At 40.6% G+C, this 21,041-nt stretch overlaps 1 protein-coding gene across 3 annotated transcripts; it reads left to right on the top strand.

Annotated features, from left to right (window-relative positions):
* Nucleotides 1–2,658: 2,658 nt before the first annotated feature.
* Nucleotides 2,659–19,516, top strand: FCRL1 (Fc receptor like 1). Of its 3 annotated transcripts, XM_069545018.1 has the most exons (11): nt 2,659–2,809; nt 7,139–7,159; nt 9,833–10,102; nt 12,400–12,687; nt 12,831–13,109; nt 13,449–13,565; nt 15,056–15,083; nt 16,325–16,407; nt 16,615–16,686; nt 17,431–17,462; nt 18,427–19,516. In XM_069545018.1, the coding sequence occupies exons 1-11, from the start codon at nt 2,716–2,718 to the stop codon at nt 18,496–18,498; spliced, it is 1,356 nt and encodes a 451-aa protein (XP_069401119.1). In that variant the 5' UTR covers nt 2,659–2,715; the 3' UTR covers nt 18,499–19,516. The 3 variants fall into 3 exon arrangements, with proteins under 3 accessions (XP_069401119.1, XP_069401125.1, XP_069401108.1); XM_069545024.1 differs by lacking the exon at nt 7,139–7,159; XM_069545007.1 differs by lacking the exon at nt 2,659–2,809 and having other exon boundaries at nt 6,886–7,159.
* Nucleotides 19,517–21,041: the final 1,525 nt, after the last annotated feature.

Raw genomic sequence — 21,041 nt, 5'->3', positions numbered from 1 at the left:
ACAACAGACTGACTCCAAATAACAAAAGGAGTACCTCAAGGCTGTATATTGTCACCCTGCTTATTTAATTTATATGCAGAGTACATCATGAGAAACACTGGACTGGAAGAAACACAAGCTGGAATCAAGATTGCTGGGAGAAATATCAATAACTTCAGATATGCAGATGACACCGCCCTTACGGCAGAAAGTGAAGAGGAACTCAAAAGCCTCTTGATGAAAGTGAAAGAGGAGAGTGAAAAAGTTGGCTTAAAGCTCAACATTCAGCAAATGAAGATCATGGCATCTGGTCCCATCACTTCATGGGAAATAGATGGGGAAACAGTGGAAGCAGTGTCAGACTTTATTTTGGGGGACTCCAAAATCACTGAAGATGGTAACTGCAGCCATGAAATTAAAGGATGCTTACTCCTTGGAAGAAAAGTTATGACTAACCTAGATAGCATATTCAAAATCAGAGACATTACTTTTCTGACTGAAGTCCACCTAGTCAAAGCTATGGTTTTTCCAGTGGTCATGTATGGATGTGAGAGTTGGACTGTGAAGAAGGCTGAGCGCCGAAGAATTGATGAGTTTGAACTGTGGTGTTGGAGAAGACTCTTGGAGAGTCCCTTGGATTGCAAGGGGATTCAACCAGTTCATTCTGAAGGAGATCAGCCCTGGGATTTCTTTGGAAGGAATGATGCTAAAGCTGAAACTCCAGTACTTTGGCCATGTCATGCGAAGAGTTGACTCATTGGAAAAGACTCTGATGCACGGAGGGATTTGGGGCAGGAGGAGAAGGGGACGACAGAGGGTGAGATGGCTGGATGGCATCACTAACCCGATGGAGGTGAGTCTGAGTGAACTCCAGGAGTTGGTGATGGACAGAGAGGCCTGGCGTGCTGCGATTCATGGGGTCACAAAGAGTCGGACACGACTGAATGACTGAACTGAACTGAACTGATTCCCTTCTAATGCACAGTCTGAGTTACATACAGGCTTCACGTGTGGAGAACTGGTAGCCCCAAGGTGTGAAAGGAAGAAATGGGAGAGATTACAAATATCCTAATTTTAGGTGAGGGGAGGAACAGTGTTACAAATGCCAGGGTTAGTGATAATGGTGAACTTACCTCAAATGCCCAAAAGATAATTTGCATATGCATATTTCCTGTATTTCACTTATAAATGTTTCCTAGTTTGTAATTTCCCATGATTTTATTTTTCAGTTGTTTCATGCCTGCTTATTGGTACACTGTAAAAGTTTAAATACAGAAGCTAGTATCTTATAAACTGTTGTTGTTGTTCAGTTGCTCAGTCATGTCTGACTCTTTACGACTCCATGGACTGCAGCACACAAGGCTTCCCTGACCTTCATCTCCCAGAGTCTGTTCAAACTCATATCCTTTGAGTCAGTGGTGCCATCCAACCATCTCATCCTCTGTCATCCCCTTCTCTTCTTGCCTTCAATCTTTCCCAGCATCAGGGTCTTTCCAATGAGCCATCTCTTCACATCAGGTGGTCACAGCTTTGGAGCTTCAGCTTCAGCATCAGTCCTTGTGGTGAATACTCAGGGTTGATTCCCTTTAGGGTTGACTGGTTTGATCTCCTTGCCCTCCAAGGGACTCTCAAGAGTCTTCCAGCACCATAGTTTGAAGGCATCGATTCTTTAGGGCCCAGCCTTTCTATTGTCCAGCTCTTACATCCATACATGACTACTGACATTTGACAACTGTACATGCTAAGCTGCTTCAGTCATGTCCAACTCTGTGCAACCCCATGGACTATAGCCTACCTGGATCCTATCTCCATAGGGTTCTCCATGTAAGAACACTGGAGTGGGTTGCCATACCCTTTTCCTGACCCAGGGATTGAACCCATGTCTCTTACATCTCTTGAATTGTCAGGCAGGTTCTTTACCACTAGCACCACCAGGGAAACCAGAGCTTTGACTATATGGACTTTTGTAGGCAAAGTGATTTATAAGCTATCTTATATATATAGGTTGACCCTACAAACCACTGGTCTTCCCAGGTGGCTCAGTGGTAAAGAGCTCGCCTGTAATGCAAGAGAAGCTGGTTTGATCCCTGGGTCAGGAAGATTCCCCTGGAGGAGGGCATGGAAGCCCACTTCAGTATTCTTGCCTGAAAAATTCCAAGGACAGAGGAGCCTGGCAGGCTATAGTCCATAGAATCACAAAGTGCTGGACACAACTGATGAGACTGAGCTGCGTGCACAAATCATCACGTGCAACGACTGTCACACATTACCCACAACCTGGGTGACAGCCCATTCGTCCCTGCCTTAGTGATACTTGTGTGTGTAGGGTGACTATAGTTGAGGCTGCTGCAAGGCAAAAGGATGTGCTGATTAGATATGGTTGAGAAGACACACTTACCAAAGATGATAAACATGCCATTTGAATTTCATCAGGACTACTGCCTGAGGAGATGCCCATCAAAGTCAGAATCTGCCTTTGGGAAATTTACTTTGAGTTACCTGAGTTCTTAAAGAAGGCGCTGATGTATTAATATGCACTGTCTTCAAAATTTGGAAATAGAACCAAACTATAAACAGGAGTGTATTTAATCTTCTTGACCTCCAGAGCAGAGGAAATACAGTGGCTCTCAGGAGACGCTTGTTCCTTCTATTTCTGTACACATACGCTTCCGATCATGTGACTTCTGATCCTGACTTCCTCAAACTTGTGACAAGCCACAGCCTCTTGACTCTAAGATGAATTCTTTTTTTGATGAGAGAGTCCCTTCAGTTCCATGTCCACTCCCCAACCTGGTCCTCATGTTGCTGAGGCTCCTGCTGTTGATCTGTGGTGAGTAGGACAACTCAGAGAAGGGTATGGGATTCTGTCCCCTATCACCCTGCCTTCTGAAGCTTTGGGGTTTCTCAGGACTGAGTTTCTGCCCAGTGGTGGTCAGGTGTGCTCAGATCTTTACTCCCCACTGAGGGCTTGGAGCTGGGCAGAAAATCATAGATACTGGAGAGCCAGATTTTAGAAGAAAACTGCCATTTTATTTTTTATCTCATAGCAAGTGTTCACTTTCTGTCTTTCTTTCCTCTATTGATTCTGACTTTGTTCTTGGTGGTTTTGATAGCCACAAAGATAATTCATACAACAAATTGGCCTCTTAGTCCCTTTCCCTTCTTATCATCAAAATGATTTCCCTATTTTCTTCCTTGTGTTGTGTGTTAGTCGCTCAGTTGTCTCTGACTCTTTGAAATCCCGTGGACTGTAGCCTGCTAGGCTCCTCTGTCCATGGAATTCTTTCTCTGGGCAAGAATACTGGAGTGGGTAATTACTCCCTTCTCCAGGGGATCTTCCTGATCCAGGGATCACCTGGGTCTCCCACGTTGCAGGGAGATTCTTTACTGTCTGAGCCACCAGGGAAGCCCCCATCCTTCCTTGGCTTCCCCTATTTCTACCATCAAACCCCAGAACTTGTGATTACCAACAACTGTCCCACTTCCAAAGTCTTTGATTTCAGCATCCACCTTCCCATCCAATTACAGCATATTTCCAGCTCACTTTGTCTAATGCTCCATATTCAACATGCCTTCCACTCCCCAGTCTTACTTTTTCATTGTCAATTACTACACTCTGTGTCCTCACTTCTCAGATTTCATCACAATACTCTCAGGTACATCATCACCTCTCTTCCCCATAGCGCTCTTCTGACTAATATTCTTTTCTGCATGGTTTACACCTGTGCCTGAGCAACTGAATGTGACCCAAAACAAAAGGCACAATCCTGCTGCCTTTCTTTCTTTCTAAACGTAGTACACCAATCTCAGGTGGCTATCAGAGCTGCCACACAATCCTCCTATTCTTTTGGAGTCAATGCTCTTCCGTTCTTGATGACCACTTCCTCATAGTCCCTCCTTTCTCCTCAAACTTTTCTCTTGTTGTTCTTAATTTAGAACACTGAGGAAAATAAAAGCAATCAAAAGAAAATTTCTTCATCTTTCCACTGCTGTATCTCTGCCCACCTCTGTATTTACATACTGTGCCTTTTCTCCCCCTATTATGGATACATTTTTCCCTCATCTTATTGAAGGCAGGACTCTCCACTTGTGCATTGGGCCCAGAATCCCTGGCTCCATCATCAAAATGTTTCTCCATCCTGGGCTCTTCCTATAAATATACAAATATGCTATAATACCTTCTATTTTAAAATCATAGAAATGTGACCTCCTTTTGCTTCACCATTCAATGTATCCCTTTATAGTTTTCAGTGAGTTGCTATCTTTACCTGGCATCCTCCCATCCTTTCTTTTTAAAATTGTTAATTTTCTTTGTAGTAAGATTCACTTTTTGATGCATTTTGATTTTTGACAAAGGTCTGGAGTCATGTGACTACCACCACAATCAAAATACAGAACATTTCTATCACATAAAAAATTCCCTCAAGTCCTCAATCCCTTTAGAGTCAACTCTTCCTAACCCTTGGATATTGTTAAACAGTTTTAGGTCCTTATAGTTCTTCCTTATCCTTTCTTGATTCCACTTCAATCAATCTTTGCCTTTACCACTCCACTAAAACTGCTCTGATTAATATCATCAACCACCTCTATGTTACTTCACTCAGGATTCAATTTTTACTTCTCATTTGATTCAACATCTCAGATCATAGTTGACCATTCCAACTTCTGGAAATATTTTCCCACTCGGCTTCTTAATATTATATTCTGTTGGTTTTCTTTCTAACTTAATACCGGATGCTTTACTGGTCTCAAAATGTTTGACTTTCCCAAGATTGGCATATAGACTTTTCTCTATCCATACTCATTTCCCCAAGTTATATACTTTAGTCATTTTATGCGCCATTTTAAAGACCTTTAAATCAAGTTACTTGTTCAACTTGATCTCACTTTTGAACACCTTGCATATATTCAACTACTATCCAACTGTCTAATATGTATCTTAATCTCAACATGTCCAAACAGATCCTTTGATTTACATGAACCATCACCACCACCACCATGGAACTTAATCTATTTCTCCCTACCATTCCTCCATTTTTGTAAACATCACCACCATTCTTCCTAGTATACTCCTAGATACACTTCAGTTCAGTTCAGTTCAGTCGCTCAGTCTTGTCCGACTCTTTGTGACCCCATGAATCGCAGCACGCCAGGCCTCCCTGTTCATCACTATCTCCCGGAGTTCACTCAGACTCACGTCCATCGTGTTCGTGATGCCATCCAGCCATCTCATCCTCGGTCATCCCCTTCTCCTCCTGCACCCAATCCCTCCCAGCATTAGAGTCTTTTCCAATGAGTCAACTCTTCGCATGAGGTGGCCAAAGTACTGGAGTTTCAGCTTTAGCAGATACACTTAATTCCTCTCTTTCCTCTATACTTTATATTCAATCCACAAGTAATTCCTATTGATTCTACCTCCAAACTTATACTGAAATTTGTCCCCATCACAGCACCAGTACTGCCTAACCCGAGCCATCATCCTCACTCTTCCAGACTAAATTCCCACTGATTTTCTCCCTGCTTTTCTTGCAAATCTGTAGTTCTTTCCACAGTGGAACAGTGATTTTACAAGTGTATGTCAAGTCAGAACTGTCCATGGTCCCCAATTACATAATGAATGAAATCAAAGCTAGACCAAGTCCACCAAGCCTTCTGTGACTGGCCCCTTCTTACTTCTCACACAAAAATATCAACCACTCTCCCCCTCAGCTAGATAGTTCGAGGTGCACCTGCCTTCTCATTCTGTCTTGGACAAGCGCATTTCCTCTCGAGGTCTTTGTGTTTACTGTTTCTCTGCCAGGAATTTTTTTTCCCAAATATTCAGAAGGCTTGGTCTCTAATTTCATTCATGTTTTTACTCAACTGACATCTATCTAAATAGTCAAAACCATCCCAAGATACTCTGAAACTTATTTTTCTGTTTTATTTTTCATATAGCACTGACCATTCTCTGAGATCATGTTGCATATTTATTTACTTTTTTATCGAAGGATAATTGCTTTATGGAATTTTGTTGTTTCTGTCAAACTTCAACATTAATCAGCCCATACTTATTTTATAATTGAATCTCTTCCACTATAATATAAATTCCTTTATGGAAAAGATTGTCATTCAAGGTCACTCCTGCAACCTAAGTGCAATGTACAAGGCCTGACACGCAGTAAGCACTCAAAATTATTTGTTGTATGGATGAGTAAATAAAATGTAATTTTTATGCCAGCCCTCATCGATTCCCTTCTTGTACCTGAGGAACTAATTATTCAAATAAACATTTAATCTAAAACTGTAGGCAACTCAGACTAAACTGGGCTAAAATCTATAATAATAGTGAGATAAAGTTTACTGAATGCTAGATGAATTCCAGTCATCCTTTTAAGCATTTTGTGGATATCAACTCATTTACCCTTCACAAAACTCTGTGAGATAGGTTTATTATTATCTCCATTTTACAGGAAACTAAAGCACAGAGAGGTAAAGTGTTTTTCCCAGAGTCACACAGCTCATAAGAGGAAGAGTCAGGATTCAAATCAACATCGTCTAGCTACAAAGCCTACATTTCCCCCAGAATTTTCCATTTTTAACCATATGCTATAATATTATGGTAAATTCTTGAGTGATAAAAGAATCTCTGGAGAAATCTGAATTCTTTCTCTGGTCCTAAGCCTCCTCTGTTCTGAAGTTGTCAAATAAAGGGGCATCATGTCTTGGGTATGACCCTGTCCACTCTCCTTACTGATGAGTCAGCAAGTCTTTAGATCTGGGTCATCAGACTTTTGAGAGACGAGGTGAGGATGATGTACTTGAGGATGGAAGTCACTAAGTAGTTACAGAACAAAGACACCATCTCATAATCACAGATGAGAGAAATACTGGAAATTTTTATCACAAAACAGAACTGTGTGTCATTTTGTAGGCAGGTGATTGAAGTGGAATAAGGGAAAAGGAATAGAGAGAAAGGAGAAAGGAAGCAGGGCAGGGAAGGGATAGAAAAATAAAGTGATAATGAGGGAAACAGAGAAGGACAGAGAGAAAAAGGAGAGAGGAAGGGCACAAGGAAAGGAAGGTGAGCTGTTGGGCAAATCCTTGCGGGAGTTAAACTTTAGGTATGTTTGGGATTTGCCACCTCGTACTGACGGATCTCTGCTGAATTCTCTCCCAGCTCCACTCTGCGAATCAACTGGTGAGTCTCACTTCCTTTTTCTTTTCCATGATCTGTGGGTTACTTGAACTAGTGCAAAACGTCTGTGGATGGTTGTCTTGTACCTGGTATACAGATGACAGCAGCTCCCTTGGGCCCAGATCGTTTGTGTTTGCACAAGTCTCCGCATGTGACATGCACGTACTCAGCTGATAGAGCAGGTCTTCTTTAGACAGTCTTTTTTACTGGGACATCTCAGTTTAGGGAGGGTGATGCTGTTTGCACAAGGAAGTCAGGGAGTGCTGAAGACTGACATCACAAGAATCTCTGCTCTCTACTGAAAGAGCTCCAAAGCCTCTGTGTATTCCCTAGTAGGGTGCACCACTAGAGGACTGAAGAAAATGCCAAAGTCATACCACCACAGAGAACGACATTATAGCCAATGCTCAAGGCACATACAAATTGTAGACTGCTGCCTTCTTCCTATTTCCAGTCGTCCTCTGCAGCCATAACTGTTATCTCAGTGCAATTTCTCTCTCAGACTCTGGTTTATGCAAGCTTATTTCATTACTTTGCTCCCAATTCAGTCTTACTTTTACCAGGCAAGGAGGGAAGGAAATTTCCCCGCAGAAGAAATCTTCCACTAAAGTATGAAGCTGAAGTTCCAATCCTTTGACCACCTGATGTGAATAGCTGATTCATTGGAAAAGACCCTGATGCTGGGAAAGATTGAAGGCAGAAGGAGAAGAGGGTGACAGAGGATGAGATGGTTGGATGGCATCACCGATTCAATGGATGTGAACTTGGGCAAATTCCAGCAGATGGTGAGGGACAGGGAAGCCTGGCATGCTGCAGCCCAGGGGATACAAAGAGGTGGACTTGAGTTGGCGACTGAACAACAACAACAACAGGTTTAAAATAAGTTATCCTGCTACTCCAACACAGGCTTCATGTGCAACTAGGAAACACAGGACTTCCTATGCCCAGAAATACTCAGTTACTCACCTGATGTTTGTCCAAGACTAACTCACACCTTGTGTTAATGCCATGATGCCTTGCGCCTGGCTCTACTTTTACTCCACAAGTGTGTGTGACTCATTGTAGCCTCAGAGGAAATTTAAAGCCACATCCAGGATAAAGAATCAATGCTTTGGCCACCAGGAATTTGCCAGGTAGTCTCTGTGACTGAGAATTTTCTGAAACAAACTGAACTGCAAGACTGACCTTTGGACCTGTGCAAACTGCCCTGTCAGTGTTCTACTCCATCTTTACCCCAGACACATTCAAAAGAGTGGGTTACAGTTGCCTTTTTTTTTTTTAATTTTTATTTTTACTTTATTTTACTTTACAATACAGTTGCCTTTTAAAATTCCCTTTCCTGCCCGTTCCTCTTCCCAAGACTGTGTTGCTCCTCAGTCCTCTGGGGACTACAATTTTCCAAGGAGAGAAAATGATTAAATGCACAGGGTATTCCATGCCTCAGCACAGGCAAACATTTTGGTACCATGAAAATGAAAGTGAAAGTTGCTCAGTCATGACTGACCCTTTGTGACCCCATGGACTATCTAGTCCATGGAATTCTCCAGGTCCGAATACTGGAGAGGGTAGCCTATCCCTTCTTCAGCGGATCTTCCCAACCCAAGAATTGAACTGGGGTCTCCTGCATTGCAGGCGAATTCTTTACCAACAGAGCTATCATGGTACCATGGTTGAATTGAACTGTTAAAAGTCCAAGGGTAAAGCATTCTGATAGGAAGGCTTGGAGATTATAGACACTGGACCAGGAATCACCCCTCAGTGATCTAGAACACTTAGCATTTTTACCTGATAAGGAGACAAAGAGGCTTTTCTTAGGAATATTCTTAAAACTTCTTAAAGAACAGAGTCTCTGAAGGTTGGATAAACAAATGCCTATGAGCAAATGCTATCAGGGCTTTTGATATTTCATGAATTGTTGCAAAGTGCATAGATAAGGATGTAAGATGAAAGCAGAATACAACTTTATCCATCTTTAGTTCATCCAGAAAAGAGCCCCTATGGCCAAAAAAAGGATACATGGCTTCTGTAGGGGTTTGTATAGAGGTCCCAGAGCAAGGGGTCTGGGCCACAAGGACGTGTGGGTGCAGACTCTTTCTTGGCAAGCGCATGCTTGTTCCTTCCATTAGGAATAGCAATAAAAGGGGCAGGAAAGACTAGTAAAGAAATCAAGTTCATCTGAGTATTTCCCAAACTGACTGATCTTCCATGTGTCATATTCTACCTCTGAAAGCGATAATGTGGGTCTGAGACATCAGGGAAAGGGGAACAGAAGAAAATGACAAGTACGGCTTATCACAAGGATAAATGAAATATATTTCCCTAAAACTTCAAGCTTCGCCTTCTCCAATGCCAACTCTAGTGACAGTCATCAGTATCCCTGCATTGTCTCCAAGAGTGTTTTCAGTTCATGGATAGAAACTTCAAAGAATAAGACCCAGGTCAAAGGGAAGGGTTTGCCTTGTGGAAGGAAGTGACACTGTGTAGGGGCAGGATGTGAACAGCTGTGTGTGAGCAGTTGAAAGCCCATGGCCCATGTCCAGGTGGGGTGGTAATGTGAGAAGTGATCTGTGTGTCCAATGAGCTGGTTCTTTGAGTCTTGCTGAGAACACAAAGTGCCTCTGATCAGGATCTCTGAGCTCCATTGCCCTAGAATATGTTTTTATTTCTTCCCTCTAGAACTGTTTCTGATAGTCAGCCCCTCTCGGCCCATAGAGGGGAACACAATGACCCTGACTTGTAAGACCCGGCCCCCTCCACAGAATTTGGATGCCAAGCTCCAGTTCCTCTTCTACAAAGATGGTCGGGTCCTAGGGCTGGCCCGGGATAGCCTCCCTGAATTCCGGATTCCTGCCGTGCGGAAGGAAGACTCGGGGTCCTACTGGTGTCAAGCAAAGATAACATCTATCAAAGTCAAATTTAGCCACAGAGTCCAGATAGAAGTTCACAGTGAGTGCCAGTGGGGACCTCTGCTGGGGTGGGCTGAGACGGGCAGAGACATGAGTCTGGTCTTCCCTGACTATTGTGCTCTGCTTCTGCATGCATGGATGCTGTTTGAGGCACATACCTAAACTTCTCTTTATCAGAGTCATTAAAAAAATTTTTTTAAGTTGATAATTTCTTAAACTATTGGCTACATCCCATAGCATGTAGTACCTTAGCTCCCTAACAAAGGATTGAACTCATACCCTCTGCACTGAAAGGCAGAGTCTTAACCACTGGATCCCCAGGGACGTCTCTTTAACTTTTTTAAATAACAGTTTTATTGAGATATAATTCACATAGTGCAAAATCCACCCATTTGAAGTGCACAATTAGTTTTTAGGACATTCACAGTTAGGCAGCCTTCATCGTGATCAGCTTTAGACCATTTCCATCATCCCCAAAACAAATCCCTTATTCATTATCAGTCAGTCTCCACTTCCCCCTCCTTTCTCCCTAGCTCTATGCAGCCACCTATGTACTTTCTATCTCCATGGATTTTCCTATTCTGAACATGTCATATAAATGGAATCATATAACATGTTGTCCTTTGTCACTGGCTATTTTCACGTAGGCAATATTTTCAAAGATTCCTTGATGTTTAGATATATCAATATTTCATTCCCTTTTATAGCTGAATAACATTTCATCGTATGAATATACTGCATTTCATTTATCAGTTTATCAGTTGATGGACATTTGGGCTATTTCCACTTTTGACTATTATGGATAATCTGCTGTGAACACTCATGCACAAAGTTTTGTATAGGTATATGCTTTCAGTTCTCTTAGGTGTAGAACTAGGAGTGGAAGTGCTGAGTTATATGGTAACCAAACTGCCAGACTGACTTCCAAAGTGGCTGAATCATTCACTCCACCAGAACTATATGAGAATCTTAATTTTTCCACATCATAAGGGATATTTTAATAGATGGCACCATAAATGTCAAAGTGAGACATGTGAAGTTACAGTTATCTCTTAATTTACTGGCAATAAACTCAAATAACTTTCAACTTTTAAGACTTGATTGATTCAACCTAAAAGAATAGTATTTAAAATAGATGTTTAGAAAACATCTTAATATTTATTTTATCAGAGTTCTTTTTTTCCGCCAATTTCTTTATTTTTAAATAGAGTTTATTTTTTAGAGTGGTTTTAGGTCCACAGTAAAATTAAGTGGAAAGTACACAGATTTTCTATAAACCTCCCACCCCTACATATGCACAACCTTCAGTCTTCCCTTATTCCTGCTATTCCTGTTTAAGCAAACAAAAGAATGTTTAGAAAGACCTTACTGTATTTCATCATTGTGTTGGAGGGTGTGGAGGAGAAAGCTGCATAATACATAGTTCCTGACTGTGAGAAGCTGACACTCGGCTGGCGTCCGAAACAATTAGGTGGTCATGCTGTACAGGTTGACTATTGATAGAGACTGTAGAGAAGGGATAAATCTGACTGAGGTGGTTAGGGGAGGCTTTGAGAAAAAGGATAAGGGGGAAGGGCTTATGGAAGAGAAGTTGAGGTCTGATTTTGAAAGATAAAAGGGAATCGAAGGTGTTTTGTGATTCTGAACCATGTTATCCCATATCAGGGTTGACATTTCTGACATCCTCTCCCACTCTCAAACAAAGAGGTATCCTAGCTACCATAAGCAAATGTTAATACCTCCCGAAAGCTGAGCTTTCCCAAACTTGCTCAAAACTGAACACTGTGGACCTGGATCTCTACAGAAGCCACTGGATAGTTCATATGCCACAGGCCCTGTTCTGGTGCTTCCCACATGTTGTTTAATTAAACCCTGCAACTGTAGGAGGTAGCTACCACTATCTTCTCCATTTTACAGGTAGAAAATTGAGTCTCAGAGAACTTAAGTAATTCAAACAAGCAAGCACACACAAGAAGAGTTGGAACCAACATTCCAACCCAGGCAGTTTGCTTTGTAACCTAGACTTTTAACCATTATACTTCTGTGCCTTGAAAAATGGGAGTTTGCAAGATCAGGGTTCTGGTAATCACACCATTCTAGGCAGGGAGAAGACACTGCATCCTCCATAGGAATATTATGGTGTCTTTCTTACCTTGCCATCATCAACCCAACCAGTGCCAATTCCAAATAGGCAGGACTCCTTACCTGTCCCTCATCACACCTTTGCATAAATTTTTGACTTGACCAGAGGCCTTTGCTTCCAGGATTGTCACAAGTACCCTGTCCCTGAAACCTTCCCTACTCAGGGCCTTCCTGTGTCATCTTGTATTCATGTAGGAGTCCCCGTCGGTAACGTGAGCTTGGAGATACAACCTCCAGGTGGACACCTGATGGAGGGAGAGAAGCTGGTTCTTGTGTGTTTGGTCACTGGGGGCACAGGAGATATCATCTTCTTCTGGTTCAGAGGAGCTCGGGGTTTAAGTCTGAAAACGAAGACCCAGCATTCACTGATGGCAACGTTTGAGATCCCTGCAGTGAGAGAGAGTGACTCTGACCAGTATTACTGTGCAGCTGACAATGGCTATGGCCCCAGCCTCAGTGAGCTGGTGAGCATCACTGTCAGAAGTAAGTTCCACTGCCCTTCAGCTAGGCCAGCATGTTCCTCTGGGGCACCCTGAGAAAGTTCACTGGGGTTGAGCCTCTGGGGGCAGGGCTTGGGAGTGTGTCATCATCAGAGGCCCCCTGTGACAGTCTACTGTCTCTCTCAGTTCCAGTGTCTCACCCTGTCCTCACCCTCAGGGCTCCTGAGGCCCAGCTGGTGGTGGGGCACATAGTGGAACTTCACTGTGAAGCCGAGAGAGGCTCTCCCCCGATCCTGTACCAGTTTTATCATGAAGATGTTGCCCTGGGAAACAGCTCAGCTCCCTTTGGAGGAGGAGTATCCTTCAACCTCTCTCTGACTGCAGAAGATTCTGGAAACTACTACTGTGAGGCCAACAATGGCCAGGTGGCCCAGCGCAGTGAGGTGGTACCACTCAACATCACAGGTATAGCTTGAGTTGTGGAGCTGTCTTGGTCAATGTTTCTTCTCAACATCCTGGAAGAGTTTTGCTGACCCTACAATGTCTCTGGTGGGTATGCTACCAAAGATGAGGCTTTGCAGGTAGTCCTGTCCTGGGAGATGTATCCAAGGGGCCATGAGGACATCAAGGCTGGTTCCTCTCTTCTCCTCTCATCAATGTGACAAGCTGCAAGTCCCTAGGTGCATAAATAAATCCCACCTGCCCCAGGAAGAGCAGGAATGGCCTCAATCCATGCTCAAAATATCTTCATCCCAAACCCAAGCCCTTCTCCTTGGCAGCTCATGTACAGGTCTCTTCCTTTAGTGCCTATGGAACACAGAAATGAAGTTCTTACTTCAAGAGTCATTGAGTTGCTGCTTGGCATCCTTGCTCCCACCACTTTGGCCCTATTATTTTGCTGCTGGCTCAAGAGAAAAATAGGTTAGTATTTATAGAGTTTGGTATTTTGTTACTGTGATCTTTGTTTTCACTGAAGTAAGGCTAGATTTGTGACATCTATACTATTAAGGATGAATATATTCCATTAGATACCTTGTCTACAGATCTGCTCACAGGCTCTCCCCTCAACTTTCCAGCACACAGGTCAGTATCTATTAAAGTAGTGAAAGTTTTTAGTAAAACCCTTCAACCCCACATGTTATCAGTTGAGGTTAAGCTGATACCTTGAACTTCAGTGGTTTAATGTTTATACAAAAATGTAACTATTTAAAATAACCAGCCACTGGAAGAGAAATACAATGAACAGTTCCAGTTATGTTATCTCCCAGTTGAAGTCAATGCACTGATTCTTATTTGCTGTAGAATACTGTCACATGTTTTTTTTTTCTTCCCTGACATGCTCACCCACGCATTCACACAGTCTGTTCATTGCTGTCTTTGTCACTTTTCAGTTTAAATCTCATTTTCTCCAAGAGGCTTCATCTGGCCACACAGCCTACAATTCTCTTCTAGGTGGCTCAGCTGGTAAAGAATCTGCTTACAATTCAGGAGACCTGGATTCAATCTCTGGGTTGGGAAGATCCTCGGGAGGAGGGCATGGCAACCCACTCCAGTATTCTTGCCTGGAGAATCCCCATCGACAGAAGAGCCTGAAAGGCCACAGTCCATGAGGTCACAAAGAGTCGTACACAACTGAGTAGTAAATCATAGCACACGTTCTTAATCAGAGTACCAATAGCTTCACATTTCATTTCAACTGACAATTACATATTTATTTGTATGTTTAATCTCAGCTTTCCTGTTATTCATAGAGCCAGCTGGAGATGGGGCAAGAGAGGATGTGAGATTCTCACTTAAATCCCAAGATTTTCAGGCATATTTGGAGACCTCACCCCAACTATAATGTGTCTATGGTAGTGCATTTTGTTATGATAGGACTAGGTTGAAAAGTGAGTGTTAGTTGCTCAGTTGTATCCAACTCTTTGCAACCTCATGGACTATAGCCCACCAGACTCCTCTGTCCCTATAGAATTCTCCAGGCAAGAATACTGGAGTGGGTAGTCATTCTCTTCTTCAGGAGATCTTCCCAATACAGGGATTGAACTTGGGTCTCTTGCATTGCAGACAGATTCTTTACTGTCTGAGCCACCAGGGGAGCACTTTCAGGATTAGATTGTATGGTTGTAAAGCCAAAACCAAAAAGTGTTATAGGTGTGGGTACAGAGCCTTGGGCTCAAGTCCAAAGTCGATATTAACTGCCTTTGGGCAACTCATTTGACGATTCTGGACCTAAAGCTCTTCAACTGCAGTATGAAGGATCTGCCCAAATAATTGCCAGGATGTACTCTGGGCACAAAAGAGCACCTTGCAATGGGCATGCTAGAATAAGACACAGTCCCTGCACAAGGCCTGTATGAAAACACTGAGAGAGTTTCTCCACTGACATGCATGTTCATTTGTTTGACTTGCAGGAAGACGTACAGCCAAAGATGTAGTCAGGTGAGACCTCTGTTTGCTCTGTGTGCACTGATAAAATATAGATAAATCTATTAAAAAGTTTTTGAATTGTTCTCTCTTGTGAGCTTATCTCCATGTTTTATCATACCTAAAACTGCCACTCCACAGCTCTTCCACTGGTAACTTCATTTGCTATTCCTCTTCTTTTATATGTTAACTAATTAATATAAATCCTTTCATCATTCATCCTAACTTATCTCTTTCACTAAATCTGCAGAATAAGAAAACTACTATATTGACCAGTTTCATACATTTATTCGATCAATTAACCGATATCTGAGAGTATGTAAATCATTTTTTTGAGTTCTAGAAATCATGAACACATGGAAAGATTTTGAGAGCTTTGAAGTATTTTAGAGTAGTTAAGATATACACACATCTCCAGAATACAGGCCAGAGAATAATAAACATACTGTAAAACGATTGATGACATTTCTTAGAAGATTAAAGGAGGAAGATATTTTTTAAAATTTACTTTTGATTTTATTCTATTGAAGTATAGTTGATTTGTGTCACTTTCAGGTGTATAGCACAATTATTCAGCTCTGTTAATATATTCTTTTTCAGATTCTTTCCCTTTATACACTATTATAAAACACTGAATATATTTCCCTGTGCTATACAGTAGGCCCTTGTTGATATAGAGATTTTTAAAATACTTTCATTGGGAAATATCAGTATTTAGTAGGTACATTTTTATAGCATGTTATTATTTTTGCCAGTAAAAACTAGATTTTTTTCCCACATCAAAATAGCTGAAATTACTAATTTCATCTATTTGTAATTCTAATTACAAATCAGATTAACTGAAAATTTTCAGTAATACATGCATATGCAAGACCATTATCTTTTCCTTCCTCAAGCTGCTTGTTCTATGTAGCAACTGGTTTCCATCTGGAGTAAATAACTATTCTTTCATTCAATATTTACTGAGAACCTATGATGCAAATAGCACTATTCTGGGTGTGGGCGATACCACAGAGAGCTGTTAGATAAGGACCTTACACTCCTGGAATATGTACTCTAGGGATGCTCTGCAATTCTCTGCTCACTGCAAGCATAGAGCTGTGGCTTGTACCAGACAGCTGTGCTGATGGCTGATTTCACATAAATTAGCATTCTCTCAGGACATTTCCTCCTTCAGGCTTCTCTCCTTCACTGTTTATGTCTGGAACATCTGGGATTCTATCCCAGACAGATAACATATGTTTCTGTGTTTGTAGGAGCATTCCCAGCCCTGTACCCCAAGAATCCACCTACTTCAACTCACAAGCCCCAGAGCAACCACATCTTGACTATGAAAATGGTGAGGCTTCCCAAATGACCTGGGCCAAAGTAGGCAGAGGGGGTTGGTGATGTCTATGAACCGAACCTGACTCTGCTGTGTCCCTGCCACCTCTACAAATCAGTGACTCCTCTGTCCTCATGGCTGTGATAGGTGGTAGGTACAGAGTGAATTAAATGTCAAAAAGGGACTGTGTCATATAATGATGCTTCCTTCTTTCTCTTTCAGTGAATATTGTAAGTGGGGATGAGGTTTATTCTTTGGTGTACTGTGTGCAACAGGAACAGCCATCAGCAGCAGGTGAGACATGAGAGAGTGAATTTGTCTCTGATTTTGCCTTTCCTGGAGCCAGAAGGATAATCAATGACTGTGTATGGCAACATGGCAGCTGGCACTGCTGCTTCTATCCTTGGAGTTGAATATGAGCATTGTTACGTCTATCTGAAGATTGGCCTGTGGACTGGAAGCTGCCTTGAGTAGGTCCCAGTAATGATGCCAACTTGTATATCTCACTCCCTGTCTGATGGCAGCCTTGGAAATGGCACCAACTCTTTATTCTCTATAGCACCCCAAAACTGTTGCCTAGTTGTGGCTGTAGTCCCATCCTGTGCTTGATACACACAGAAATACTAAGAGGTATTGATGCCAGGAGGGCTTCCCTGGTGCTCAGTGGTAAAGAATCCACCTGCCAATGCAGGAGCTGCAGGTTCAACCCCTGGGTCAGGAAGATCCCCTGGAAGAGAAAATGACCATCCACTCCAGTGTTCTTGCCTGGAAAATCCCATGCACAGAGGAGCCTGATGGGCTACAGTCCATAGGGTTACAAAAGAATCAGACACAACTTAGCAATTAAACAGCAACAACAAATGCTAGGAGGGACCATCTGGCCCTCACACTCACATTTGCCAATTTTCCTAGCCATATTTGTGATGGCAAAAAAGTAAGACAGAAAATGTTAATGGATACAAGTTACAGGAAACAGGAGAGGAAGAAGTCTTTATTAACATTAATTTAAGGAAGGACTCTTAAATTTTCTCTTCACAGAAGAACCCCTGGGGACACATCCTGGGGATAAGGTGAGTTAGAATCCTTGTTCTTTCTTCCTTGTTCTTTCACTCCTTCTCCTGGGGACTGGGTCTCAAACTTCTAAAACTATGGCCACTTGGGAAAAACAAAAGATCTCATCATCTATCTCCTATTTTATCTCCCCACACAATGGGGATAAAAACATCCAATTATAACAGTAAAGTGTCTTTTAACAAGATAATTCTAGAGGCTCTCATATGCATATTTTAAGCAATGGATGTATGAAGGTTTGTAGCTAAACTGTAGTGCATGCTTAGTCTAAAAGTTCTATTGGTTTGAAAATCTTTATTCTGAAATACTGTTGAACCATGCATACATCACTTTGTGCTGTAAGGCTAGACAAACAACACGTCAAAAACTAAACTGATATTGGATAAGATGAAACTAAGAGTGATTTTTGTCATTGAAAAATTGGTAATTTCTAAACTTTGATCAATTCAAGACTTCACTAATAATACAAAATTGTTTTCAGAAAATTGTAGAAACTCCAACTTTGCATGTGTGCAAATAGAGGAGGTGCTTTGTAATTTTGTCTAGTGTGGTATGGCAGCCAGTTGTCTCAGAACAGAATTCAAGTCCTTGATAAACTCTAGTGACAGGCTAAATTTAGTTTATGAATACAAAATTCTGATGCCCTTAAAAAATTATAACCTATGGAATGACCTAATAAAGGCCCATAAAAATGAAGGAAGGTTTTGCATAGGTAGTTCAGTTTACAGCTCATCAGGACCATATCTGTAGCCTAACAATGGGACGCAAGCCCTTTGAAAATGCCTAGGGCCACAGTCCCAGAAAGCTCTGTGTTCTGTCTTGAGTGGTGCACCATGGTAGGGTGTATCCAGGCTGATCAGAAAGAGAACCTGAAGAAGATATGTTCTATTTGTTTTCCCTGCTCAAGTTCTATCCATGTTCTATTCATGTTCTATCCTGCTCAAGTTCTACCTTTGCTTCTAGGACTCCTCAGCCATATATTCCAGGCTGAAGAAGGCAGATCTTACAGATATAGACTACGACGATGTTATGTAGAGTTACAGAAGATTTAGCTCTTGGATAACCATCCATGACTTCAAACCTCAGAACTGTTATGTCCTTCAGAGATCCTGGGAGAATTAGCATTCCAGTACACCTCATCTGGGTGCTTTCCTCCATAAAACTATTTCTGCATCAACTGTGAAGTGTAGTTTGCTCAAGCTTTGAAGAGATCATCTAGAAGAACCCACCTGAACTCAGGAGTGGGAAAAACTTTGTTATTAGAATTTGATTCCTATTAGTTCTTTCAGGTACAGGTCAAACTCTGCTCTAAATTCTTTTTATAAGTGGAAACATGATGGGAATAAAAGAACTTGAGATCTTGGAGGTAGTGAGACAGTGAAGCCTAGAGCGCATGAACCCAGGGTTAGTGATTTTGTGGGACTGCTCCATACAGAGAGCTGCATCCATGTATTTTTTTGGCAAGTGCTTTCTCTGAGCAGACAGTACAGAGCTCTAGCCATGTTTCTTACATTGATCATCCTGTTCCTCCATAAAATATGTGACTCAATGAATTTTGGAGTCACTATTACCAAACTAGAATTAAATCAAAGTTACATAAAATTCTGTTGTGGTTGCATTCAGTTTTAATGACATATTTTATATGCACAAACTAATCTATATGCTGCTGTATTTATAATGAGATATAATGTTTGCAAGTTTCACTACATCCATGGTTCTGTATTTGTTGCAGCTTCTAGAAGTTTTAGGAATATGTTTTCTTCCTTAATTCACACATTTTGTGAAAATGTGATAATATGGTTTGAAGTCCATATTTTAATTTTAAAACAAGCATAAGCTAACACATAAACTAAAACATTTAAAAATTATACAATGTGAAAGTTAAAGTCTTCCCTATAAGCTAACACCACAGTGGTACCCATTGTTAAAAGCTTACATTGTTAAGATCTTAACTCTGCAGATATTTTTCTATGTTTTGTAGAAACACTTCTACATACATGTGAATATATTTAGAAGTACATATATTTAATAAAATGTCATGAAATATTTTAAAGTCTGTACTATTTTAAAAGGCTGTGTAGTATCCTATGATATGATAAATCATATTTTTCTTTTTTATTTTAGTAAAATATAAATAACATGAAATTTACCATTTTAATCATTTTTGAGCTACCATTATTTTGAGCTACCATTTATTTTCCATTTGTCAAATCCTTTATTTTTTCTCCTTTGTGTTTCTTCTATTTTTCTTTTTTTATTGAGATAACGTTGGTTTATAATATTGTATACATTTTATATGTATATTTATAATTTGACTTACATTTATACTACAGTGTGCTGACCATCAAGAGTTTAGTTTCAATCTATTACCATATAACTAGTTCCCTTACCCACTTTGCTATCTTCACCCCCCCCCCTTCACCTTTGGTAACTGCTAATTTGTTCTTTGTATCTATGTGATTTTTTTTTGTTTTGTTTTGCAAACAGTGTAAAATAGGAGTCCAGTTTCATTATTTTGAATATGAATATCCAGCTTTCCCAACATCATTTATTGAAGAAACTGTCCCTTCTTCACTGAGTATTCTTCATTCTGCTGTAAACTATTAGTTGACCATACATGCACGTGTATTTATGGGCTCTCAATTCTGTTTCGTTTGTCCATGTATCTGTTTTTATGTCAATACCCTACTGTTTTTATTACAATAGCTTTGCAATATAGTTTAAAACCTGGATATGTGATGTCTTCAGCTTTGTTCTTCTTTCTCAATATTGCTTTGGTTATTTGATGACTCTTGTAGCGCCATATACATTTTAGAATTCTTTGTTATATTTCTGTGAAATGAGTGTCATTAGGATATTGATAGGGATTACATTAAATTCAGAGATGGCTTTGGGTAGTTAACAATATTAATGCTTTCAATCTATGAACAAAGGATATATTCACATTTATTTGTGTCTTCTGTGTCTTACATCAAGGTTGTACAGTTTTAAATATATAGATCTTTCATCACTTTGGTTAAATTTATTCTTAAATATTTCACTGTTTTTAATGCTATTCTTTTCAGATAATTTGTAATTAATACATAGAAATGCAACTGAATTTTGTCTTTATTTTTTATTTTGAAACTTAACTGTATTTTATTATTTCTAGCAATTTTTTTGGTGGAGTTTCAGGGTTTTCTATATATAAATCAAGTTATCTGCAAACAAAAATTTACTTATTTTCTGATTTGGATGCCTTTTATTTATTTTTTGTTTTCTAATTGCTTTGGCTAGGACTTCTAATATTAAGCAGAATAGGAGTGATAGGAGTGGGCACTCTTGCTTGTTCCTGGTGTTAGAGGAAAAGTTTCAACCTTTCACATTTAAGTATGATATTAGCTGTGAATTTGTCATTTATGGCCTTTATTATATGGAAGTACATTCCTTCTATATATAATTTTGAAAGTTGTTATGAAGCATTTTGTCAAATGCCTTTTCTGTGTCTATTGAGATAATTTTATAGTTTTAATTTTTCATCTATTGTTGACATCCTTTAATGGACCGGAACCTGGTGGTTCAGAGTCAATGATAAGACA

This window comes from Ovis canadensis, chromosome 1 (assembly GCF_042477335.2).
Source record: "Ovis canadensis isolate MfBH-ARS-UI-01 breed Bighorn chromosome 1, ARS-UI_OviCan_v2, whole genome shotgun sequence".
In the NCBI taxonomy this organism is placed as follows: Eukaryota; Metazoa; Chordata; class Mammalia; order Artiodactyla; family Bovidae; genus Ovis; species Ovis canadensis.
This window is presented reverse-complemented; position numbering and strand designations above follow the sequence as displayed.

What these genes read in the sequence shown, in the direction of transcription:
- FCRL1 (XM_069545007.1), top strand. Translation starts at nt 6,982, where the DNA reads ATGAGGGAAACAGAGAAGGACAGAGAGAAAAAGGAGAGAGGAAGGGCA. An exon ending in GGTGAGCATCACTGTCAGAA is followed by an intron (nt 12,688 to 12,830) that starts GTAAGTTCCACT and finishes TGTCTCTCTCAG; the next exon opens with TTCCAGTGTCTCACCCTGTC. An exon ending in GGAACAGCCATCAGCAGCAG is followed by an intron (nt 16,687 to 17,430) that starts GTGAGACATGAG and finishes TTCTCTTCACAG; the next exon opens with AAGAACCCCTGGGGACACAT.